The sequence below is a fragment of the Maniola jurtina genome, chromosome 20 (genome assembly GCF_905333055.1).
Source record: "Maniola jurtina chromosome 20, ilManJurt1.1, whole genome shotgun sequence".
Classification (NCBI taxonomy): domain Eukaryota; kingdom Metazoa; phylum Arthropoda; class Insecta; order Lepidoptera; family Nymphalidae; genus Maniola; species Maniola jurtina.
In genome coordinates, this window is record NC_060048.1 from 3,936,833 (window position 1) to 3,964,584 (window position 27,752).

The window sequence follows — 27,752 nt, forward strand, 5'->3', positions numbered from 1 at the left end:
GGATTAAGACATTTCGCCGCGGTTAATTGCATCATCTGGTGACAGAAAGACTGGCTCATTTTTTGCGCAAAGCACCAGCCTGGCTGTCCAGTGACTTTATTACTTTGACGTAAGATTTTTGACACCTTTATTAGGTACCTGTTATCTCCTAAAGCCACCATGATCCAAACTTCATAATCGCTGATCGTTTCTTGCTGTGCTGGGGACAATAATAATGTACGGTGAGAGAAACTTTCAGCTTTTACAAGTGTAAATTAAAAATGTATAACACCCCCGACAAGTGAAGGTTACATTAACTAGAAAAGAGCTGGTAACTTTCATTGGATTGGATTCTTGGATTATTATAACTAAGAACACTCTCGATCAAGCCAAGCCACCTTTAAAACAAAAAAAAAACTAAATTTAAATCGGTTCATTAGTTTAGTAGCTACAATGCCACAGACAGATACACAGATACACACGTCAAACTTATAACACCCCTCTTTTTGGGTCGGGGGTTAAAAAGCGCTGGGAAGTGCGCGAAGGAAACTTTTCTTATTCTGATATAATATTATAATAATATGTTACGTACCTACCTACTTAGATTCGAGAGAAGTAAAATAAAATAAAAAATAATGTCGAACGTGGAAAGATATCTTCCACGAAACACCTAAAGTAAGGAAATACCTAGCATTAATTACTTAAGTTATACTTAATAACAAAACATGAACAAAACCCAAACCACCATCGGAGGTCAGGATAGGTACGAATTTGCACCCGCTCGTATAAATATGCCGCGATGCTAATATACCGGCACAAGTAGGTGATTCGTAAGGTTGGGCTGACCGCTTCTAAACATGTATAGATTTACGGTAAGTAAATATACTTAAATCTTAATTCCATAGAATGATCTAATGTGAAATACCTGTACCTATTAAGTATATTATTTACTTATGTAAATAAAATTTATGTGAATGAGCAATCCATACTAATATTATAAATACGAAAATGTGTCTGTCTGTCTGTCTGCTACCTTTTCACTGCCCAACAGTTTAACCGATTCTGACGAAATTTGGCACAGGATTAGCTTATATCCCGGGGCGGACATAGGCTACTTTTTATCCCGGAAAATCAAACAGTTCCCACGAGATCTTTGAAACCTAAATCCACGCGGACGAAGTCGCGGGCATCCTCTAGTGTGATATATTAATGAAAAACATCGATATGTTAGTTGTGATAATTAAAACCCTTTTTTGAGTGTTTAATTCATCATCATCAAGATCAACCAATTGCAGGCTCACTACTGAGTACGGGGTCTCTCAGAATGAGAAGGGGTTGGCCCATAGGTCTACCACGCTGGCCAAATGCGGATCGGCAGACTTCACACACTTTTGACAGCATTATGGGAAACTTTCAGGCATGCAGGTTTCCTCGCGATGTTTTTCTTCACCGTTAAAGCAATTTAACTATTACGCAGTAGGTACAAACAGCAACAAAGGTAGGTTTGCCCCCGCTAGTGTAAGCGACTATGGAGGGGTGCAAGCTTTTGTCCTCGACTTGGTCCACATGAACGGTTTTAAAATTATTGTGGTAGAAACTCTTTGTTTTCCTCGTATAAAAGACGTCCGTCTCCTTATTATAGTTGCCGACCTTTTGATAAAAAGCTGCTTACCCAAGGAATAAATAGTTTTTAGCTATCGCCAAAAACTCGTGGAAATTCAGAAAAATTAAGGTTCAAATTCAAAATATTTTTATTTAGTTAAACTTTTAAAGTGCTTTTGAATCGTCAAAATAATCTACCACTGGTTCGGAATGCCGTTCCTACCGAGAAGAACAGCAAGAAACTCGACGGTTGCTCTTTTCAAGTGTTCTTAAGTAAAAAAGTATTTATAGGTACTACGTAGGATCAAACAAAAAACTAATTGAAACCCTTGGTTTGATGTAGCTTACTTTTTCAAAAACATCAGTTTTTGAAATTTCTACGATCTTTGGCTATAACTTAAAAAACATTTTTTTTGGGCCGTCCTTTTGTAACTTGCGTCCTTTTGTAATTTTGGGACGGCAGAAAATGCAAGCTTTCAAAATCGGATCGGTTGAGCCACGAAAAGCTAACAGAGAAACGAACACAGTTTCGCTTATAGTAGATAAGTATACACATAGAAAGATTTTTTATTAGTACTTTTGAACCGTCAAATGCATCTACTAGAGTGGTAGGGTAGACATTAGGTGAAAATGAATAATGGATTGTAACCTACCCCTTCCATCACTATTGCCAGGTGAAAACGCAATCAAGAGTAAACTTGATATTGACAAAAACGGGCCAAGTGCGAGTCGGACTCGCACACGAAGAGTTCCGTACAAAAAATAACACTTAAATTTTTTGTGATATAACCACAAAAGTCAAAGTTTTAAGATTTTTCCCTTTAGGTAGATACTAGATACTTGTGTTATAACCCCTACCAACCTACCTACCAAAATTCATAATTCTAGGTCAACGGAAAGTACCTACCAATAGGTTTCTTGACAGACACGACAGACAGACAGACAAACAGACGACGAAGTGATCCCATAAGGGATCCTTTTTCCTTTTGAGGTACGGAACCCTAAAAAGGTAGTTTTTCTTAACTTAGATAGGTACCTGTCTATTAATAGGTAGGTTCAATGAACTCTGCACACAATATTATCATAATGAAACCTACTTATCACATAATTAATTAACTCCTCTTTTCAGGTGGTCGTTTTAACATTAGTTGCCATTGCGGCGGCTACCCCAGGTGAGATTTTTTTTTAAATTAGGAAGCTATACCAATTATTTTAATTATTATAATTTAAACGGTAATTTGTTCGTACCTGTATTTTTTATCTATAAGTCATGTATAAGTACTTAATATTATAACATTATTAATTATTAAGTAATTAATTATTATTAGTCGGAGATTTTTCCCCGAATGTAAGTAGAATAGATAGGTAATGAATAACTCCCTTCAAGTACTTTTTTCATTTGACAGGATATGGTACCGGCGGCAGCCTGGGTGGTGGCAGTAGCGGTACAGGCTTTGGCAGCAGTAACCAAGGCGGATTAGGCGGTGGAAGCCAAGTTGGATTTGACAGCCAAAGCGGATTGGGAAGCCAAGGTAGCCGGGCCCAAGGTAGCCTAGGTGGATTAAGCGGTCAAGGTGGCTTGGGCGGATTAAGCAGTGGGGTTCAATTTGGATCTGGCAGCCAAGGCAGCCTAGGCCAAAGTAGCCAGAGTGGATTAGGCGGCGAGAGCCAATTTGGATCTGGCAGCCAAGGAGGACTCGGAAGCCAAGGCGGATTAGGTAGCCTAGGAAGTCTGGGCCGAGGTAGCCAAGGTGGATTAACCAACCAGGGTGGTTTGGGCGGATTAAGCGGTGGGAGCCAGTTTGGATCTGGCAGCCAAGGTGGACTAGGAAGCCAAGGTAGCCGAGGTGGATTAGGCAGTGGAAGCCAAGTTGGGCTTGGAAGCCAAAATGGATTTGGAAGCCAAGGTAGCCAAGGAAACCTAGGATTAGGCAGTCAAGGTGGTCTGGGCGGATTTGGATCTGGCAGCCAAGGTGGATTCGGCAGCCAAAGTAACCAAGGCAGGTTAAATAACCAAGGTAGCCAGGGCCAAAGCAGCCAAGGTGGATTAAGCGGTCAAGGCGGTCTGGGCGGATTAGGCGGTGGGAGCCAATTAGGATTTGATAGCCAGGGCGGCTTCGGAAGCCAAGGATTCGGTGGTCAAGGAAGTCAGGGAGGATTTAGAGGCCAAGGTAGCCAGGGTAGATTTGACAGCCAAGGTAGTCTGGGAGGGTTCCGTGGACAAGGAAGCCAGGAAAGATTTAGAGGGCAGGGCCAGGATGGCTTTAACAGCGGAGAGGGAGGAATCGGCATACGGGGAAGCGTGGGAGGATTCGGTGGCCAGGGAGGATTTAGAGGCCGAAGCCAGGGCAGATTCCGCAATGAAGGCCGATTTGATAGACCAAGCGGATTAAGAAGACAAAATCGATACGGCAGCGGCGAACGAGGGTATGATTCGTTCGAGGATTCCAACGAATATAGTGACGAAGAAGGTAAATAAGTAATAGCCTACGTACATAAGTCCTTTGTTAAGTAAGATATAGTTTGTAAGTTGCTTAAAGAAATAAATGATTGTGATAACTGACGAGTTTTTTTAAAAACCGGACTGAAATCTAAAATAATGCATGGGACCTTACCCTACCTACTTTAATGCAAGCACTTATTTGTAAGCAGATGACGATAATTTATATTAGATTAGTTTAGATTGCCGTTGTTTGACAGCTACTTACATAAGTACAATAATCGCAATCAGCTCTGATTTGTTGACTATCGTGGATCATCTTAAATGCAATCGCAGCTGGATAGGTATAGTACGCGACAGGTCGACAAGGCAATCGGGGTAGCGACGCCCCGCACACCCGCACACCCCTCACGTCAACCCGGTGCGGGATAGCGCGGGTGTGCAGGGCGTCCGCCCGCCTTAAACCCATTGCCATGTCGACTTGTCGCGAACTTTAGGTAGGTAAATAATAAACATAAAAGCCAATCACAGCCATTGCGATTTAGTAATGACTATCCGAGAAGGGTTCTCAGATTACATTCTGAGAAAAGACCCGTGCTCAGTAGCGGGCCGGTAATGCGTTGATAATATTGATGAATGATAAAATGAAGAGATCCGTAGAAGAACCAATTACCAAAGTAACCGACATAGCTCAGCGAGTTGCAAAGCTGAAGTGGCAATGGGCAGGACACAATTAATCGAAAATCCAATAGACATTGGGGTTCCAAAGTGCTTGATTGGGGACCTCACACCGGAAAGCGCAGCGTCGGAAGACCCCCACTAAGTAGCGAGACGATATCAAACGAGTCGCACAGAGATGGTCTGAATTGATGGCATGGGTAAGTGGCAAGAGCACCATGTCCAGCAGTGAATGACAATCTGTTAAAAATGATGATAAATGATAATCACATGCTGGCGCATGATTGAAATTTTTGTAATAAAATATCTAAGAAAGCCCGTAAGTGGCTTCCGTTTTCCTCATTTTTCACCATAATCCAACAGGTAGGTAATTCCAAACCACGTTATTATTATCGGATAATCATTGTAAGTCCCGACCGCCGTGACTAAGCGCCGGCAAAACCAAATCATTAGCGCTTCTTTCTACTTAGGTACCTACTCATCAAGTCATCAGTCATTAATTAAACATTTCGTTACGCACGGCTATCCTACGAATTTGATAAACAAACATATTTATTTAAATTTTCTTTTTCTTGCCAAAAAGTTCAATGACTCTGATGATACGGTTCGTTTAACATTGATCCAGATGGTAAACTGGTAAACCCCTGCAGTGGTAGGTAGGTATATACCTACTATGTATGCTATGTGCATGGTTGTAGGCAAAACTGAAATATATATGTGCCTAACGGAGTCCAGCTTTTAGGTAAGCTTTATAGGAGTTTTTGTCAATCTTTAAAATTCCCTATGGCGTTTTAGAGAATAAATTGCCCTAATATTAGATATACATACGACATACTTAGTATTTTATTATAGGACGTAGGAGTTTGCACTAATTCGATAATTATCCGGAAGTCCGGGATTTGATTGATCCGGGCACGCATCACTAACTCTTCGGCGTTAAGTTTATTTTAAGCAGTTAATATCACTTGCTTCAATGGTAAATTAAAACGTCGAGAGGAAATCTGCATGCTTGAGAGTTCTCCATAATGTTCTCATAGGTGTGTGAAATCTGCCCATCTGGACTTGGCCAGCGTGGCTTAAACACTTCTCATTCTGAGAGGAGAGCCGAGCTCAGTTGCTAGTGAGCCGAAACGCGTTGAGTTAAGATAAATGACAGGTTGAGAGAAAAATGTGTACAAATGAAACAAACATATTGGTAAAACAATATTAATTTATTCTTTTTATTACATAATAATCTTTTCTATCAGAATATTCCGAAATCTGTGGCAACTTTTCAAGTTTTGTGCGTAATTCTGTTATTTATCATGAAAGTGAAATCGACGGCAAAACGTCCCGTCTCTTTCTTGTCGATACTAAATGAAAGATTCACGCTCAGTTATCGTTAACTTGAAATGTTGCACACAGGGCTTCACAATCTTTTTACACGTCAAACGAAGGCAACTGAATCTAAAGCACAATAATTAAATTCATAAAAACAGTTTTTCTCAGAAAATCTACGTTTATTTTAGAAAAATACACGTCCTCAGTGCTTTATCCAAACTATACTATAACTGCTAGTGTTTTCTTTATATTTTTAATATTAGGATTAAGGCAGAAACACATTAACAAACGCAAAGCTTTCAAAAATCGCATAAACGCTTACAAAACAATATATAAATGAATAAAAATCTGTAATTATTGATGTTCATTCTAATAAATTAAAATAATCAAAATTATTTTATTTCGGTCACTATATATCTGCACTATAGTAGGTAAATGTACCTACTTAGAAAAAGATTAACCTCTAAAAAATATTTTAATTAATTAAAAAGGGTACACAAGTATTAATGAAAATAATAGGGTTGAAAAAATCATAAATTCGTAAAATATTGTTGTTATAAAGATAGCTGGTAGGTAAAATAGGTAAAAAACAATTTTTTTTCACTAACAAATATATCATTTTTATATAGCTTTTGATCCTTTTTTTTGTACAGCGTGGCCCAAAATAGTAGGGAAATCCAATATAAGCATAGCGTAGCGTTTTGACAATGTGCTTCCACCAGTGCATTTCTTTACTTTGTAAATAATTGTGACAATAAAATTACTTAACGGTTTAACAAATGCACCAATGATGTTGATGTCTAATCTATTTTTCTCATCTGTGTGCCTAGTGGGAGATTTTTAACCTATTCGATCGCGTAAAAGTTAACTGCGTTTTGTATGGAATTGAAACAGCGCCATCTTCTTGTCACTAGATGGCGCTGTTTCAATTCCATACAAAACGCAGTTAACTTTTACGCGATCGAATAGGTTAAAAATCTCCCACTAGGCACCCTGACTTAAAAGACTAACAAATCGCTTATGTTTACCTTTTAAGTCTGTGAAGGAAAAATAAATGATATTAGTTATTTAGTTTGTTTAATTATAAGGTTTATTTCTTTTATCCACCCTAAAAACAGCCACCCTAGGGTGTATACTCGGAAAAGTGCCATTTATCCACCCCAGACTAAAAAATAATATACAAATCGCAGTCCAGGGTGGATAGATGGATATACGTTTCGGAATATACACCCTAGAGTTGCTATTTTAGGGTGAATAAACGGAATAATCTAATTATACATCGTTTCTATATATATTATTATATTTATAGCGGTATTACTACATGTCTGTATAAATAGTAAATACTATGTTAAAGGTCTAATTTATTTACAACTTCTAACAGCTATATACACATACCGATATAATTTATATTATGTATAATTATTTAATACAAACGAAAAATTAATTAAATATAATATTATACTGACTAACATTAAAGCATTTTTTGAAGGCGATTAACCGAACACCGTCATGATAATGTTGTTTCGAGGTGAATTCTACATCGAAAATGGTTCTTCAGCCGGTCATAGACGTAGCTACTAAATAAATTATATTATAGCTAGGTAATTCTGAGAAGGGGTTAATACTTTGGTTGCACAGAAAAATTAAGGTCTCATTCCTACTGTCAACAATCCGAGCTGACAAACACTTATTTGACAGTTGCATTGCAACAACTCTAAGCTTGCAATCTATAGAGTGTACTTTGACTTTGCTCTTATTCAAGTTTCAGTTAAAACGAGACAGATTTATTCCAGCGATATAACGCTGTCTCGTTTTAACAGTGTCTCAAGTCAAAGTGCGCTCTATATAGTCAGGTGAGATCTAAAGAGAATACTTCGATTTTACTTCTATTTAAAATGAGACAGAGCTATTTCAGAAAGATAAACCCAATGACACATCATACCATAGAACTATTACATTCGTATTTGACAGCATATTAAATAATTTGTGCTCCGTGATAGGTAAGACAAAGATAAAAACGAATCAGAATAGAAGAGATAGCGCTCTACAAATATAAACCAAGTATCCTTGTTTTAAATCTTCACTTTAGATAGGTACGTATGTAACACATGTATTTCTTTTTCAAATATATCATCATAGGATAAATCTGTCTTATTTTAACAAACGTTTAATTCATTACAGAACTCGGCATAAGATTTTTGTACAACCAAATAACAACAACAATATTATAAGGAATGCGATTCTAAATTGGATATCATTTTGTAAATTCAATTATAAATGACTTTCGTATTTTATACAAAAAGCGATCATCCAATACAATTTAGAATCGGACCTTGGGTACAAATCGATAATTTGAAACAAAACCATGATATTAAATTCTTTTTGTATTCTACAATCTTACCCTGTTAAAGCGAGTTACGAATAACAATAAATTAGAATACTAGAACAATAATACAATAAAAGATTCAACCTGTTTATCTGGCACACAGAGTTGTTAAAATAAAAATTAATAATAAAATGAGCAAATGCAAAGGTGATAATAAATAATTATTGTTAACAATTTAATACAACAATTAATAGTGGCACAGGTTTGGGGAAAATCAAGATAAAATAAGTTTAATCGCATCTCTTTCCTTTTCTTGAAGTAAGAAAAGAATAGAGCCTTTCAAATTCAAAAATCATCCTTTAATTTAGTTTAGATTAGTAGATTTTAACGTAAACATTTTGTTATTAACATTAGGCATATACTACGAAATCTTTAACAATGTATCATTTATATTATTATTTAAAAGAAAACAAAATAATTTATAGATAGATATTTTGTGGGAATGTCCTAACTTTTATGTGAATGATATATTATAGCCAAATTTTAGATTAGACATTATTTTTTATTATGACCGATTTTCACGAAATTAAATACATACAAGTACGCTGGAAGAGATGTATCATACAGAATGAAATGAATTATTTTTTGCGCTGATTCGAAGCGCCCGCCCCATCGAGCGTACCAGAAATTAAAAAAGACGTGTTATCGTGTTATCTGATGGCAGATGTCTCATTCACAGTGAAGTTCACATGTTGCTATTATAGCGCCAGAATGGCAAAAATCAGGTTGCTTCAAAAATAAGTCGGCAATCGCAAATCCAGCGTACTTGTATAAATAGAGATCAGTGCTTATTTCCAAGAACTTAGTTATTTTCTTGGCATTTGCAAATAAATCACAATTTATTAATATTTATATATTATGTACATTCCATTTTGAAGCATATATTTTATTGCCTGTCCACGTACAAAATAAACGAGATACTTCTATGCGACAAAGATTATGTTATGATAGGCCTACAGATATCGCCATTTGCATTTTATAGTTATGAATAAAGACAGGTATACTCGAACCTCATTTTGGTTAGTGCCTGTCCAAATAGTTTCAAACCCATCCAGGACATACAAGAATGGACACAAGGACTAAGGATCCTGATGGATCCGAATGATGACTATTATATATTAAGACTTTGCAATAAAGGCTTTTTAAGGTAAACTATGTAAATACCGTAGTATACTCCGACACTGAAGCATCCTTTTGTGGGATCTGAGTGCTTAGATGAGAGATTTAACATCACATTGGTAGGTACTGATTCTGACCGCAACTAAAATTTAGAGTATTCGCATCTTTTTCTTACCAATACAATAAGCAAAGGACAGAGAAAGTTAATTAAAATTAGAACTGTCAAACCTCGTGACTTTAGGTGCCAATCGCTAGCCCGTATTAGCACTAAAATTAATTTAAAATTCATTTTTCGTCATTTTAGGAAACCGAAAATTCCCCCACTCTATTTCACTCACTCTGTCTATACCTACTCATTCCCACTCGTCCAGAATTTTATAACATGTCCACACATAAGCATGTCAGACATATTCCCACTTATTAGTTCGCCCGTTAAGTTGCTAATTCGCGAACATCGTCGACAAAATGGTCGAGCCATAAAAAGTCTTTATTCATAAATATGAATATCACTCACAACAATTTAAACTCTAAAATGCTTTTTTAACACATAGCCATTTGGCAACACACAACGACGTCACATACAGAAATATAATCTCAAGCCACCGCAAGTCTGGAAGCATACCATCTCACTCTTAATTTCAAACAAAAATACTCGTAAAAAACAAATTGAGCGAACGAATAAAATCATTATTAAACATTGTAGCTAATTCTGTCTCTAAACTGAACTAAAATGACAGGTCAAAATGTATTGCTATCCCTTTCATAAAGGAAAAGGATAGCACTATGATTTAGATTTTAGACCTTTCGATTCAGTTTAGAGATTTTGCACAATATGAATTTGCTATCCCTTTCAATGAAAGGCATTCATAACATTTCCTGTGGAAAAGGACTAGTTTTAAACCTGTCTTTATTTATTAATTAATAAAACACCATTTTATGCGCAGCTATCATTTTCTCTGCCTTGTAATGTCCATACAAAATCTTGTAACCACAGTTTAGGGCCTTAGCACACTCGATATTTTTGGTGATTTTCAGTAGCTCAATGAAGTAACGAACTCTAAAACCGCATTTTTGTTATATTGGTTATACTTTCGGTGGTCAAGGAAGTCAGGGAGGATTTAGAGGCCAAGGTAGCCAGGGTAGATTTGACAGCCAAGGTAGTCTGGGAGGGTTCCGTGGACAAGGAAGCCAGGAAAGATTTAGAGGGCAGGGCCAGGATGGCTTTAACAGCGGAGAGGGAGGAATCGGCATACGGGGAAGCGTGGGAGGATTCGGTGGCCAGGGAGGATTTAGAGGCCGAAGCCAGGGCAGATTCCGCAATGAAGGCCGATTTGATAGACCAAGCGGATTAAGAAGACAAAATCGATACGGCAGCGGCGAACGAGGGTATGATTCGTTCGAGGATTCCAACGAATATAGTGACGAAGAAGGTAAATAAGTAATAGCCTACGTACATAAGTCCTTTGTTAAGTAAGATATAGTTTGTAAGTTGCTTAAAGAAATAAATGATTGTGATAACTGACGAGTTTTTTTAAAAACCGGACTGAAATCTAAAATAATGCATGGGACCTTACCCTACCTACTTTAATGCAAGCACTTATTTGTAAGCAGATGACGATAATTTATATTAGATTAGTTTAGATTGCCGTTGTTTGACAGCTACTTACATAAGTACAATAATCGCAATCAGCTCTGATTTGTTGACTATCGTGGATCATCTTAAATGCAATCGCAGCTGGATAGGTATAGTACGCGACAGGTCGACAAGGCAATCGGGGTAGCGACGCCCCGCACACCCGCACACCCCTCACGTCAACCCGGTGCGGGATAGCGCGGGTGTGCAGGGCGTCCGCCCGCCTTAAACCCATTGCCATGTCGACTTGTCGCGAACTTTAGGTAGGTAAATAATAAACATAAAAGCCAATCACAGCCATTGCGATTTAGTAATGACTATCCGAGAAGGGTTCTCAGATTACATTCTGAGAAAAGACCCGTGCTCAGTAGCGGGCCGGTAATGCGTTGATAATATTGATGAATGATAAAATGAAGAGATCCGTAGAAGAACCAATTACCAAAGTAACCGACATAGCTCAGCGAGTTGCAAAGCTGAAGTGGCAATGGGCAGGACACAATTAATCGAAAATCCAATAGACATTGGGGTTCCAAAGTGCTTGATTGGGGACCTCACACCGGAAAGCGCAGCGTCGGAAGACCCCCACTAAGTAGCGAGACGATATCAAACGAGTCGCACAGAGATGGTCTGAATTGATGGCATGGGTAAGTGGCAAGAGCACCATGTCCAGCAGTGAATGACAATCTGTTAAAAATGATGATAAATGATAATCACATGCTGGCGCATGATTGAAATTTTTGTAATAAAATATCTAAGAAAGCCCGTAAGTGGCTTCCGTTTTCCTCATTTTTCACCATAATCCAACAGGTAGGTAATTCCAAACCACGTTATTATTATCGGATAATCATTGTAAGTCCCGACCGCCGTGACTAAGCGCCGGCAAAACCAAATCATTAGCGCTTCTTTCTACTTAGGTACCTACTCATCAAGTCATCAGTCATTAATTAAACATTTCGTTACGCACGGCTATCCTACGAATTTGATAAACAAACATATTTATTTAAATTTTCTTTTTCTTGCCAAAAAGTTCAATGACTCTGATGATACGGTTCGTTTAACATTGATCCAGATGGTAAACTGGTAAACCCCTGCAGTGGTAGGTAGGTATATACCTACTATGTATGCTATGTGCATGGTTGTAGGCAAAACTGAAATATATATGTGCCTAACGGAGTCCAGCTTTTAGGTAAGCTTTATAGGAGTTTTTGTCAATCTTTAAAATTCCCTATGGCGTTTTAGAGAATAAATTGCCCTAATATTAGATATACATACGACATACTTAGTATTTTATTATAGGACGTAGGAGTTTGCACTAATTCGATAATTATCCGGAAGTCCGGGATTTGATTGATCCGGGCACGCATCACTAACTCTTCGGCGTTAAGTTTATTTTAAGCAGTTAATATCACTTGCTTCAATGGTAAATTAAAACGTCGAGAGGAAATCTGCATGCTTGAGAGTTCTCCATAATGTTCTCATAGGTGTGTGAAATCTGCCCATCTGGACTTGGCCAGCGTGGCTTAAACACTTCTCATTCTGAGAGGAGAGCCGAGCTCAGTTGCTAGTGAGCCGAAACGCGTTGAGTTAAGATAAATGACAGGTTGAGAGAAAAATGTGTACAAATGAAACAAACATATTGGTAAAACAATATTAATTTATTCTTTTTATTACATAATAATCTTTTCTATCAGAATATTCCGAAATCTGTGGCAACTTTTCAAGTTTTGTGCGTAATTCTGTTATTTATCATGAAAGTGAAATCGACGGCAAAACGTCCCGTCTCTTTCTTGTCGATACTAAATGAAAGATTCACGCTCAGTTATCGTTAACTTGAAATGTTGCACACAGGGCTTCACAATCTTTTTACACGTCAAACGAAGGCAACTGAATCTAAAGCACAATAATTAAATTCATAAAAACAGTTTTTCTCAGAAAATCTACGTTTATTTTAGAAAAATACACGTCCTCAGTGCTTTATCCAAACTATACTATAACTGCTAGTGTTTTCTTTATATTTTTAATATTAGGATTAAGGCAGAAACACATTAACAAACGCAAAGCTTTCAAAAATCGCATAAACGCTTACAAAACAATATATAAATGAATAAAAATCTGTAATTATTGATGTTCATTCTAATAAATTAAAATAATCAAAATTATTTTATTTCGGTCACTATATATCTGCACTATAGTAGGTAAATGTACCTACTTAGAAAAAGATTAACCTCTAAAAAATATTTTAATTAATTAAAAAGGGTACACAAGTATTAATGAAAATAATAGGGTTGAAAAAATCATAAATTCGTAAAATATTGTTGTTATAAAGATAGCTGGTAGGTAAAATAGGTAAAAAACAATTTTTTTTCACTAACAAATATATCATTTTTATATAGCTTTTGATCCTTTTTTTTGTACAGCGTGGCCCAAAATAGTAGGGAAATCCAATATAAGCATAGCGTAGCGTTTTGACAATGTGCTTCCACCAGTGCATTTCTTTACTTTGTAAATAATTGTGACAATAAAATTACTTAACGGTTTAACAAATGCACCAATGATGTTGATGTCTAATCTATTTTTCTCATCTGTGTGCCTAGTGGGAGATTTTTAACCTATTCGATCGCGTAAAAGTTAACTGCGTTTTGTATGGAATTGAAACAGCGCCATCTAGTGACAAGAAGATGGCGCTGTTTCAATTCCATACAAAACGCAGTTAACTTTTACGCGATCGAATAGGTTAAAAATCTCCCACTAGGCACCCTGACTTAAAAGACTAACAAATCGCTTATGTTTACCTTTTAAGTCTGTGAAGGAAAAATAAATGATATTAGTTATTTAGTTTGTTTAATTATAAGGTTTATTTCTTTTATCCACCCTAAAAACAGCCACCCTAGGGTGTATACTCGGAAAAGTGCCATTTATCCACCCCAGACTAAAAAATAATATACAAATCGCAGTCCAGGGTGGATAGATGGATATACGTTTCGGAATATACACCCTAGAGTTGCTATTTTAGGGTGAATAAACGGAATAATCTAATTATACATCGTTTCTATATATATTATTATATTTATAGCGGTATTACTACATGTCTGTATAAATAGTAAATACTATGTTAAAGGTCTAATTTATTTACAACTTCTAACAGCTATATACACATACCGATATAATTTATATTATGTATAATTATTTAATACAAACGAAAAATTAATTAAATATAATATTATACTGACTAACATTAAAGCATTTTTTGAAGGCGATTAACCGAACACCGTCATGATAATGTTGTTTCGAGGTGAATTCTACATCGAAAATGGTTCTTCAGCCGGTCATAGACGTAGCTACTAAATAAATTATATTATAGCTAGGTAATTCTGAGAAGGGGTTAATACTTTGGTTGCACAGAAAAATTAAGGTCTCATTCCTACTGTCAACAATCCGAGCTGACAAACACTTATTTGACAGTTGCATTGCAACAACTCTAAGCTTGCAATCTATAGAGTGTACTTTGACTTTGCTCTTATTCAAGTTTCAGTTAAAACGAGACAGATTTATTCCAGCGATATAACGCTGTCTCGTTTTAACAGTGTCTCAAGTCAAAGTGCGCTCTATATAGTCAGGTGAGATCTAAAGAGAATACTTCGATTTTACTTCTATTTAAAATGAGACAGAGCTATTTCAGAAAGATAAACCCAATGACACATCATACCATAGAACTATTACATTCGTATTTGACAGCATATTAAATAATTTGTGCTCCGTGATAGGTAAGACAAAGATAAAAACGAATCAGAATAGAAGAGATAGCGCTCTACAAATATAAACCAAGTATCCTTGTTTTAAATCTTCACTTTAGATAGGTACGTATGTAACACATGTATTTCTTTTTCAAATATATCATCATAGGATAAATCTGTCTTATTTTAACAAACGTTTAATTCATTACAGAACTCGGCATAAGATTTTTGTACAACCAAATAACAACAACAATATTATAAGGAATGCGATTCTAAATTGGATATCATTTTGTAAATTCAATTATAAATGACTTTCGTATTTTATACAAAAAGCGATCATCCAATACAATTTAGAATCGGACCTTGGGTACAAATCGATAATTTGAAACAAAACCATGATATTAAATTCTTTTTGTATTCTACAATCTTACCCTGTTAAAGCGAGTTACGAATAACAATAAATTAGAATACTAGAACAATAATACAATAAAAGATTCAACCTGTTTATCTGGCACACAGAGTTGTTAAAATAAAAATTAATAATAAAATGAGCAAATGCAAAGGTGATAATAAATAATTATTGTTAACAATTTAATACAACAATTAATAGTGGCACAGGTTTGGGGAAAATCAAGATAAAATAAGTTTAATCGCATCTCTTTCCTTTTCTTGAAGTAAGAAAAGAATAGAGCCTTTCAAATTCAAAAATCATCCTTTAATTTAGTTTAGATTAGTAGATTTTAACGTAAACATTTTGTTATTAACATTAGGCATATACTACGAAATCTTTAACAATGTATCATTTATATTATTATTTAAAAGAAAACAAAATAATTTATAGATAGATATTTTGTGGGAATGTCCTAACTTTTATGTGAATGATATATTATAGCCAAATTTTAGATTAGACATTATTTTTTATTATGACCGATTTTCACGAAATTAAATACATACAAGTACGCTGGAAGAGATGTATCATACAGAATGAAATGAATTATTTTTTGCGCTGATTCGAAGCGCCCGCCCCATCGAGCGTACCAGAAATTAAAAAAGACGTGTTATCGTGTTATCTGATGGCAGATGTCTCATTCACAGTGAAGTTCACATGTTGCTATTATAGCGCCAGAATGGCAAAAATCAGGTTGCTTCAAAAATAAGTCGGCAATCGCAAATCCAGCGTACTTGTATAAATAGAGATCAGTGCTTATTTCCAAGAACTTAGTTATTTTCTTGGCATTTGCAAATAAATCACAATTTATTAATATTTATATATTATGTACATTCCATTTTGAAGCATATATTTTATTGCCTGTCCACGTACAAAATAAACGAGATACTTCTATGCGACAAAGATTATGTTATGATAGGCCTACAGATATCGCCATTTGCATTTTATAGTTATGAATAAAGACAGGTATACTCGAACCTCATTTTGGTTAGTGCCTGTCCAAATAGTTTCAAACCCATCCAGGACATACAAGAATGGACACAAGGACTAAGGATCCTGATGGATCCGAATGATGACTATTATATATTAAGACTTTGCAATAAAGGCTTTTTAAGGTAAACTATGTAAATACCGTAGTATACTCCGACACTGAAGCATCCTTTTGTGGGATCTGAGTGCTTAGATGAGAGATTTAACATCACATTGGTAGGTACTGATTCTGACCGCAACTAAAATTTAGAGTATTCGCATCTTTTTCTTACCAATACAATAAGCAAAGGACAGAGAAAGTTAATTAAAATTAGAACTGTCAAACCTCGTGACTTTAGGTGCCAATCGCTAGCCCGTATTAGCACTAAAATTAATTTAAAATTCATTTTTCGTCATTTTAGGAAACCGAAAATTCCCCCACTCTATTTCACTCACTCTGTCTATACCTACTCATTCCCACTCGTCCAGAATTTTATAACATGTCCACACATAAGCATGTCAGACATATTCCCACTTATTAGTTCGCCCGTTAAGTTGCTAATTCGCGAACATCGTCGACAAAATGGTCGAGCCATAAAAAGTCTTTATTCATAAATATGAATATCACTCACAACAATTTAAACTCTAAAATGCTTTTTTAACACATAGCCATTTGGCAACACACAACGACGTCACATACAGAAATATAATCTCAAGCCACCGCAAGTCTGGAAGCATACCATCTCACTCTTAATTTCAAACAAAAATACTCGTAAAAAACAAATTGAGCGAACGAATAAAATCATTATTAAACATTGTAGCTAATTCTGTCTCTAAACTGAACTAAAATGACAGGTCAAAATGTATTGCTATCCCTTTCATAAAGGAAAAGGATAGCACTATGATTTAGATTTTAGACCTTTCGATTCAGTTTAGAGATTTTGCACAATATGAATTTGCTATCCCTTTCAATGAAAGGCATTCATAACATTTCCTGTGGAAAAGGACTAGTTTTAAACCTGTCTTTATTTATTAATTAATAAAACACCATTTTATGCGCAGCTATCATTTTCTCTGCCTTGTAATGTCCATACAAAATCTTGTAACCACAGTTTAGGGCCTTAGCACACTCGATATTTTTGGTGATTTTCAGTAGCTCAATGAAGTAACGAACTCTAAAACCGCATTTTTGTTATATTGGTTATACTTTCTGCTTTAATTCCTAGACATTCTTAAGACAGAAGCGATTAAGTCGGGTTTTTGGGCATTATCCTATCGCCGCTTCTAACGGCCAACACACGCAGCAGACAGACTTTTTGATATCTAAACTCAATTTCAGTACTTTGACATATAGAGTTGAAATTGGTATATCCATACCGTTATAAAAGCGAAACTATGTCTATCTGCAAGTTTTCACGGCCCATCCGTTTAACCGATTTTTGAACAAAATTCGGAACAGGAATAGCTTGCATCTTGGGGATGGACATAGGCAATCCGAGTATCTTCAAAACAAGAGTGAATAGGCATCTTCTAGGTAAACGAGTCCCATCTTAGGCCACATTATTACTTTCCATCAGGTGTGATTGTGGTCAAGCCCTTGTAATGAATTAAAAAAATAGGCTATTATCTTTTCCAGAAAATTAAATAGTTCCTACTTCGTTTCTTAAAACATAAATTCACGTGAAGTTACGGGCATCCTTTTTTTTAGCGCTTGGCTGCAATTAGACCTGCTGGCAAGTGATGATATAGCCTAAGACGGAGCCTATGGACCTATTCACTCTTGACTTGATGGTGCCCATTGGGGGGAAAAGTTGATGCTGGAAGGGTGTTCCATATCCTAGCGGTTCGAATTAACCTCGAAATCTAATTGAAAATAATACACGTAGTATATATAGTTATAACGTAATGTAATGTAAACGAAATACGGATCTAGTACACTCCTTATACAAACCACTATTATTAGAATCCTTTGTACAAAATATAGTACTAAGGCTACTTCGGATTAGATGCAGTGCGTAAAGAGCCTAAGAGCATCAAATATGCTAAGACCCATGACAAACTAAAATATATCCATCCTTATCTAACTTAGGAATTATGACTGTTTATATGTACGTCGGGCAATGTTCCAAACTGGTTCCGCAAGCATCACAAGCTCTAGCGTCCCTTTTGTTGACCAACGTACAAGCGGGGCACTCTCGACCCCCGGATGTTAAGGGTTCTATTTCAGGCCCTTTTTTCGATTTACCACACATTTCGCAGGCGATTAGAGAGTTTTTATTTAAATACGTGCACGTACCGCACTGCCATTTGTCTTTTTTCGTATCGATTTCGTTCTCTTGTCTGTCGGTGCTCGCTCGGCTCGATGTTTGTTCGCGTTCGCCGTTTAACTTCGGGAGCGTTCGGGTGCAGTCGGCTTCGTCGAGGGAGACGACTAGTTGAGCTTTCAAATCGTAGTTTGGTTGTTGTACACTCGCGGCTGAAAAAATTTGCTAGCTTGTATAAAATGCAAAATATATTATACATTTATTATGAGTAATAAAAAGTATATCGAGCCTCAATAGCTCAACCGGTAAAGGAGTGGACTGAAAACCGAAAGGTCGACGGTTCAAACCCCACCCGTTGCACTATTGTCGTACCTAATCCTAGCACAAGCCTGACGCTTAGTTGGAGAGGAAAGGGGAATATTAGTCATTTAACATGGCTAATATTCTTATTAAAAAAAAAAAAAAATTAAAAGTTGTAAGCTGAATTTGGAAGCTAAATTGTCCTCGATTTGTAAGTTTTAGATCATAAATAACTGATGAATAAATTTGACAGAGTGCCACAACGAAACTGTCAAAATGTCAGATTTATTCCTCAAAGTAACATACTCGTATGGTGAAGTTAAATTTGTGCTTACCTGCAGTACTTTTTGAGCTGTGAGGTGCCTTGTGAACTCCATTCTCCACTGGTTTACTCTTCGCCTTCTCCACTTCGACCGCGATCAGCCTCGAAGGTTTCTTCACCTTTTTCACTTCCACTGTACTTGATACGGAACCATTCACAGAATTTTGCTGCTTGATAACATCTTTCCTGTCTTTAATTTCTTTTTTCGTCAAAAGCTTCACTTTGTCGGGCGCGACTTTCGTAGTGACTAGACCATCTGCTTTGGGGTTGCCGATGGGTTCAATTGTTTTCTTCGCTCTCTTTTCTTCTATTTGCTTTTTCGCTAGCTGTCTCGCTCTTTTTGACTCCTGTTCCAATTTTAGCCTCATCAAGTTTTCGTTAACTTTTGCCGTTCTGTACATATCTTCGTCGTAAGTTCGATCGAGATTTAATGCTTGGAGGCCATCTTCTAGATCGAGTGTAGTAGGTTGATATTTTGACCTCCTTTCTTCCCTATCTAACCTGTCTAATGTCCTTGAATCTCTGTCTAACGACTGTGAGAATCCACTTCTACTATCACCGTCATGGTCTTTACTCGAAAGATTTCTGAAAACGTAGTCCCAACTTTCGTACGTCCCCATACCATCTTCTTTCGCCTTACTTAATGCTGGCTGGGTATCCGATCGGGGTAAACTTGGTAGGGAAACATCACTAAAGCTGGACTTTGGTCGCTTTGAAATTTCAAGTTTACTCCTTCTATGGGGCCTTTCTTCTGGATGCCTTTCGAATTTGCCGTTTTCGTAGACTGATGGTGCATCTAGTTCTATTAATTGCCCAGTTGGTACTGTCGGGTATCTATTGTATTGAGGCATTGGTGGATATCCGTTTACTGGTATATTTGTTGCATGTTTGATTGGAGCATAGACAGGTGTCGGTATCATGTATGGTGCTTGAACGGGGTAGTAGTAAGGTACTGTTCCATATGGTGTCATCATTGGAACTGTCTGGCATTGTGGTACTGTCACGGGTATGTCTGGGTTTATGTGTGGCATCGGGTACATCATGTGTGGTGAGATCACGTTCATCATGTAAGGGTTTATGACGGGTTGAACAGGATCTTCCAAGGTCTGGTCTGTGCAATTGCATTGTGAATTTACTGGAAATTGTGTTTCTATGAGCCTTCGCTGTGGGTCCGACGTTGTCGCAGGTACGTTAGAGTAAATTTCCGCATCTAGAATAATAAAAAATAAAATTAAGAATGGAGTTTACTAAGATTGGTCTAATACACTACATATCAACAAAATTGTGTACTTAATTACTATTATATGGCCTAATTGTTGTATTTTTACTGAAGTTTTTACTATAGGAGGAGAGTAATCTGAGGAATTATTTGACATAGTTCCACCTTCCTTTTTCTATAACCACACCACACGCCATCATAAGCAATTTCACCTTCACCACCTGCGTGCCTGGTGCACTTCGACCGCCTCTTGTGCTAGATCATTTTTTCTACGCACATACAAGCTGTGAATCTAACTTCCTACGGCGGTGTTCCCACTAGATTACAATAGGGGGGTTATTCAAGGGGTGGACGAATAAATTCCTGAAAGGCCGGCAACGCATTGGCACTTATTCTGGTGCTTCAGTATGTTCATGGGCGGCGGTAATCACTTAACATCACGTGACCGGCCTGCTCGTTTGCTCACTATTCATATAAGATATATTTTATTTTAACAAAGTTGGTAGTATACGTAAATACATACCCTCGGTGTATCCAGACAGTCTAGCCGCCGCTACAGCAACGGATTCGACGTAGGTAGCGCGCTCTCTGGCAATATCGGCCCAAGTCACCCGAACTCCGTTGCCCCACACAGCCTCCCAGATTTGCGCCATAATCTACCAATATCAAAGAATATTGTTATGATAAGTGACCTGTATCTACTACCATCTCTGTAGTTTCATTGATAATAGCAAATCTGGTCTGATGGTTACGTCTAACTTGCGCATATCTTCTCGATATATTGTCGACTGTGGGAATAATAACTGTGACGAACAAAACCATCCAGCTCACAAGTTCGATTCCCGGCACGCAAGTATTGTATCTTTTCATAGTTATGTACGTTTTAAGTAATTAAATATCACTTGTTTTAATGGTGAAGGAAAACATCGTGAGGAATCTTCAATCCTCATGCCTGAGAGTTCTCAATGGTGTCATTTTTGCACCATATAATAATAAGTCTGCCAATTCACACTTAGCCAACGTGGTAGACTATAGGTAAACAAGTGTAGGTTTTTTTTTTAATTCTTTTACAAGCTAGCCCTTGACTGCAATCTCACCTGGTGGTAAGTGATGATGCAGTCTAAGATGGAAGCGGGCTAACCTGGAAGGGGTACAGCAGTACGGCAGAACCCAGGACCTCCCACTAATAAGACCACAGCGCTTACCACTGAGCCAGGGAGGTTGATCATGATGATGATAAATAGCTATACCTGACACTCGCAGTGAGCTATGAGCGCGTCTCGCGATATGGCAGCAGCCATGTCGGGGCAGACGGGCCCCTCCAGCGACAGGCGCCCCGACCCGATGGCTCGATACCCCATGGCCTGCAGCATTGTCTCGGCGCCCACCATGTTCGCTTCCACTTCGTGCTTGTAGAAGCCGGAGTATAACTGTGGAAGATACCATCATCATCATCATCATCGTGTCAACCGATAGCCACCACAATCTTGCACCACTTGAATCCAGCAGCTCCCTGCAACTTCTTTGATAGATGGATAGATGAAATCTTTATTGCACACAAAAACATGAAAAAGAACATAACACACAAGTGTAAATTAAAAATTTATAACACCCCCGGCAAGTCAAGGTTACAGTAACTAGTCCAAAGTATCTAAGTTTTCCAAAACATCATTTTCAAATAAATAATTATGTATCTAGGCAACGTCCATCTTGACAGCTTGACATTTGTCAATTGACATAATATTATGAATCTAACGGTTATCTAACCTTCTTTTCTACAAGAAAACTAGAAAAGAGCTGATAACTTTTACCAATTTTTTTGGATTATAGCTAAGAACACTCTCGATTAAGCCACCTTTCAAACAAAAAAAAGTAAATTAAAATCGGTTCATTCGTTTAGGCGCTACGATGCCACAGACAGATACACAGATACACACGTCAAACTTATAACACCCCTCTTTTTGGGTCGGGGGTTAAAAAGGAAGAAACAGAAAAAAAAATTGTGTGCAAAAAGAGCTTATTGCTTAGAGCAATCTCCACCAGGTAACCTTTGCTGAAAGGAGAAGCTAGTGTTGGATAGTACTAACACTTTGATGTTGTCTGTCACCTAGAAGGGGGGCAAAAAGTAGCCCAAGCAAGCTATCTATGCTCTGCTCCCTGCTCTCTTAAATCGATTTTGTGGATGGGCCTCTATCAATTTTTTCCCTGCTGGCCGATAGTCTGGTACTTTCGTGCACGGTACCGCCCGCAGCGGAATTAATTTGGTGTTGCATAAGCAACCATCCTAGCCCCTTGGTACCCTCCACCTTGCCCTGCATTACAAGACGCTCAATGGAGTCACTCTCACGCCGGGAGACATGTCCGAAGAACTTAGTATGCGACCCTGTACTAACGCCGAAAGACGTTGTTTAATGCCGAGTTCTTGGAGTATGAGACGTTTTGGTGTGAAATTCAATCCATGAAACTCCTAGCTGATAGGTACTACTCACCCGTATAACGCGATATTCCTTCCGCCACGGCTGGGCGAGGAGGTTGCCCGCGTACCTCGCGATGGCTGCCCAGCCAATACCCGCCCGGTACGCGCTGTACTCCGACAGCTCGTTGATCGTTCGCTGAAACACTTTGCCCGTCTCTGCCAGCCCAAACTTGCACTCATGAGGGACCAGTGTGAGGTACTCAAGGATATATCCTGGAACAAAAGATCTCTTTTCAAAAAAGATCTTAGAGATTTACAAAAATACTATTACTATAAAAATATGTATACTATTCATTGGCATTGGTACTAATTCTAATAGGCAACTAAATTGAGAGTATATATGTATCTTTCTCTTACCAATATAATAGGAAAAGGACAGACAAATTTTTAATTTAAAACTGTATAGTTTTAATAAAAATTGCCATACTTCCGCCTTAGACTGCATCATCACTTACATCACAGTCCAGGGCTAACTTGTGACTATTAAATAAGCTACACACACAACACAAGCTGACTTAGTACGGGTGTCTAAGCACTCCTTTGTCAGGATCACATTTTAAACTAGCATAATATTATGTAAGGAGTAATGAAAATTGTATACATTTATTTTCGTGAAATAAATAAAATTGAAATATAATTAATTGAAATATTGAATTGAATTGAATAAAAATACCCTCAAGTTTCTTCTTCTGCTGCAGTTTCTCGGGGCTGTCGTCGATCTCGAGAAAGCTATAATGCGCGTCCTCGATGCGGCGCCACAGAGCCGGCAGACGCTCTCGAAGGACCGCATCTCCCATTCCCGCGCACGAACTCATCACCATCACACTTGCCGAACTATTAGGGTCAAAATCTGGAATAACAAAATTATCATTAAGTCTCGATTTTTGGTTTCCTTGAGAATATTAGCCATGCTAATCATGACTAATGTTCCCCTTTCCCCTCCAATTAAGCGTAAAGCTTGCGCTAGGAGTGGGTACGACAATAGTGCAATAGGTGGGGTTTGAACCGCCGACCTTTCGGAATTCAGTCCGCTCCTCAACCGTTGAGCTATCGAGACTCTAATAATCTCAATAGCACAACATTATGAAACTTGTAACAAAACCTCGAGGCTTCAATTACACTAGCAAGCATCAAATGTAGGCTATAAAACGACTAGGTATGTGTGTACGCCATTTTAAATATTATAGTACTTTTAATCTTTCGATTTCACGTCACCCTAGAGCTCAAATACCTACTAATAAAGCTGAAAGCTCCCTCACTCTAGTTCACTCTGTCCAAACTATTTGCTGGACGATCATGGTAAATGACAGCTACAGTATAAAGATCACAATCACCACTGATTGGCTAATACTCTTTCGCCATTGGTCAAAATACACAGTCACAGGATAACTTACTTATTTGTTATAGATATAAGTACTTAATTGTCATTATAATTAAATTCTAATAATCACTAAACAACCAAGTTTTTATTCAGTGTACAAACATAACCATGACAACTCATCACATGCTAATTTATCATTAACATTAGGGAGTCCAATATTCTAAGTGATGTTGAATAAATTTGGGAACCAAATCAATATTAAATATAGTTGCTAATAGATCAGAGGGAAAAGTTAATCTAATAAATATAGAGTAGGTATGGAGTCTCAATAGCTCAACGGTTAAGGAGCAGACTGAAACCGAAAGGTCGGTGGTTCAAACCCCAGCTGTTGTACTATTGTAGTACCTACTCCTAGTACAAGGTTTACGCTAAGTCGGATATTAATTGTAATTACATTAACATATAATATTCCTTTTAAAAAAATCGACTATGCATCAAAGCCTTGATTGAAAGGAAAATAGGGCTAAAGAGAGTTAAAAGAAGACAACTGTTTATTAACTTCCTGTATTTAAATTTTCAATTCCTACAGTATTTTTGAAAAAAAAAAAATTCAATTTTTTCAAACTCATATATTAATACTCTCACTGCTCCATTAATGAAAGCATAAAAGATTCCTTCGAATTGATTATAGAAAGCATTGTAAAAAAAGCATTGTATTCAATTTCATACAACTCAGTTGGTCACCCTACCTTATCAAGCAGCATTATTTTGTGGTATTGTAAATAAATGAGGTGCAGTGCCTATCATTGAATGTCTGCCATTGAAGCGTTAACAGGACAATACCCTTTTACAATGATTCATGCCAATTCCACAGATAGCTAAGTAAATGTTATTTTGAACCCAGCAAAATAAATGACTGAATAGAGCATTGAAATAAACATATAGAAAGGGTATTCTGAACAAATGTAGTCTTCCGAGTCTTCTAAAAACATGTCAAAAGTAGTGTCAGATCGAAACTTCGGTTTTGCCCACCTTTGGCCAAAAATCCACCTTTGGGCAAAATGGGCCAAAGTTTTAACTTTGAGGATTTTTAGCATACACTGAAAGTTTTATAAAGTAAAAAAAATATTACTCTTAATTAAGTAAATGATTATTATAATTGGCATTACCAACATGTTACAAGCAAAGACTACAACTAACATCAAGACTTCTTGCTTGGAATGGCCAGTCAATGTTGTTATAAATTATAGACATAGTTATACATAAAATAAAGATTGTTTTTTTTTCTGTCTTTATAATGATGACTAAAATAAAATAAAAAAACTTGAGTGTAGAGCATGTTAAAGAATTTTGTATTACCTTAGTGCTTTGTTTTAAATTCAGTCCAATATAATCAAAAAAATAATTGGGTTAGGACTTAAAAATTTGTGCTTTCAGTTGGTTAGAGTAGCTACTTCTTATACTGAGTTTATTTAGGACTTTTTGATTGACTGGGTTTAAAGTATCCCGTCTCCATATCACAATTATCTATAGTAGCTATACATATTCCAGGATGAAAGCTATCTCTGTACTTATAAATATAGATCAGTTCAGAAGTTGAGCCATGAAAATGTAACTAACAAACACTTCCACATACATAATATTATATTATGGATGTACTAACAAAGTTGCTAACATCTGCTAATACCTACATGGTAGTAATATAATATCCTATTATACTTTACTTCTAAACAAAACAGTGTACATAATGGACTAACTATTCTCAGTAATAACTATGTTTATGTAATCCAATACATGTGGAATGTGAGTCACAGATTAGGGTACATAGAGATAACATTTATTAATCATGAATACCAATATTATCAGCTGCTAATAAACTACATATTGTTTTTTTTTTTTTAAATATATAGACTAGCGCTTGGCTGCAACCAGACCTGCTAGCAAGTGATGATGCAGCCTAAGATGGGGCGCGCTTGCCTAGAAGTTGCCTATTCACTCTTGACTTGAAGGTACCCATATTATAGGTGGAAGGGAAAATGACGCCGGAAGGGCGTTGCATATCCTAGCTGTTCGAATTAGGAAAGAGGAAGCAAATCATTTCGTACATATTCAGGGAATTTTGACTACATATGGATGCAGACCTTGAAGATGCTTGGTAGTACGATGGTAGAAAGGTGAAGGAGGAACCAGGTCAAAGATTTCTTGTGCACACTCTCTCTACAAAATGTGACGATATACATAGTACCTAGTAAGAGTAAAAATATATAATTTTGAATATTTCTTTTTATAGCACAAGTAAAGAACAACAAGCTTCATCTTCTCTCTGGGCTGGTTTCCGCACTTAAACGTTTCCGTCTGTTGTGAACAACAAGCTATCATGCAATAAATAAAATTCTATTCTATTCTATTCTATAGGGTTTAAATTGTGTGCAATTCCATCTTCTATATTTCCTAATAATGTTTCTATAAAACAAATACATACATAGACTGCTAAAATCATAACCCTTCCTTTTGGCTTTGCCGCAGTCGGGTAAAAATTAAAAAACCATAAAGATTTAAATTGTGTGGAATTTCATCTGAGAAGCTAGTAAACAGAAGTAGACTAAGTTAGTCCTATTTTAACTCACATTTTTTTTCAATTGTAATGTCTTGATCCAGTTATATCAGTCCCTCTTGTTATTTTCAATGATAAATGAAAATATGCTCAAAAAAAGAAATGCCTCAAAAAGTATGTTTTTCAACAAAACTTTTCTTTTCAAACTGAATTAGTCCAATATTAAAGATCTTAAAAATGCAATCCACAGTTTTTTGCCATCCTGTGGACAAATTTGTGGACTAGTCTAGTTCTGTTCATCAGTCCCTTATTTTCTATCGCTAATAATGTCTATACATAAAGGTAACTACTCAAGTGTTTCTTGTATTATACGCATTTTATTTATTTTATTTATATAAGTAATATTAATAGTATAGTGATGTCACAGGTAGGTATACTTGTGTGTTCTAAAGCAACACAAAAAGTAACATGTACTATTTGTAACACCTGCCTTTAAATACATTTTTACACCATAATCAGTAAACAAAGAAACTATAAACACTAAATGACTACTATATTTTGTTAATTTATGCAGCAAAAACATGTTGCCAATATGTAAATACTTTGCTTAAATGGTGTGTACTTAAAACATTTGTGTCACTTCTAATTACCGCTTAATGATAAGCAATTAAGGAACCCGCTCACCTTGCAGGAAGACATTCTTTTCTGGACGTCAAAATATAATAAGTAGCCAATGCACCGAATCACCGAAACTAGAGCGGACCAAAATAGTTTACCAAAAATAACAAGGAGGAATGAACTAGTTTTCACATACAATTTTAATCACGTTTATTTTCACACGGTTGCACTTATAAACTCAATTTTCCAGCTAATATGAAACTTTATAAGTTTATTTTCTCTTGAAAAATGGTAAAACAAAATTGGGAAAATATTGTTTTGACGTTTACCTATAGATAGTATAGAACGACAGCATCGACAGCAAAGTGAA

General features: G+C 36.7%; 2 protein-coding genes across 10 annotated transcripts; one reads left to right on the forward strand and one right to left on the reverse strand.

Annotated features, from left to right (window-relative positions):
- The first annotated feature begins 740 nt into the window (after positions 1–740).
- On the forward strand, positions 741–11,042 carry LOC123875508 (spidroin-1-like). Of its 9 annotated transcripts, none has more exons than XM_045921364.1 (4): positions 741–851; positions 2,711–2,753; positions 2,988–3,719; positions 10,622–11,042. In XM_045921364.1, exons 1-4 carry the CDS (start codon positions 837–839, stop codon positions 10,960–10,962), a joined length of 1,131 nt encoding a protein of 376 aa, XP_045777320.1. In that variant the 5' UTR covers positions 741–836; the 3' UTR covers positions 10,963–11,042. The 9 variants fall into 9 exon arrangements, with proteins under 9 accessions (XP_045777320.1, XP_045777323.1, XP_045777325.1 ...); XM_045921367.1 differs by lacking the exon at positions 10,622–11,042 and having other exon boundaries at positions 2,988–3,554; positions 3,624–4,140; XM_045921369.1 differs by lacking the exon at positions 10,622–11,042 and having other exon boundaries at positions 2,988–3,401; positions 3,555–4,140.
- LOC123875499 lies at positions 7,080–27,735 on the reverse strand. The gene is made up of 8 exons (XM_045921351.1): positions 27,449–27,735; positions 23,563–23,739; positions 22,903–23,102; positions 21,664–21,843; positions 20,937–21,069; positions 19,208–20,404; positions 18,337–18,784; positions 7,080–10,360 (listed from the first exon to the last, which is right to left on the reverse strand). Exons 2-7 carry the CDS (start codon positions 23,708–23,710, stop codon positions 18,411–18,413), a joined length of 2,232 nt encoding a protein of 743 aa, XP_045777307.1. The 5' UTR covers positions 23,711–23,739; positions 27,449–27,735; the 3' UTR covers positions 7,080–10,360; positions 18,337–18,410.
- Between the last annotated feature and the right edge of the window lie 17 nt (positions 27,736–27,752).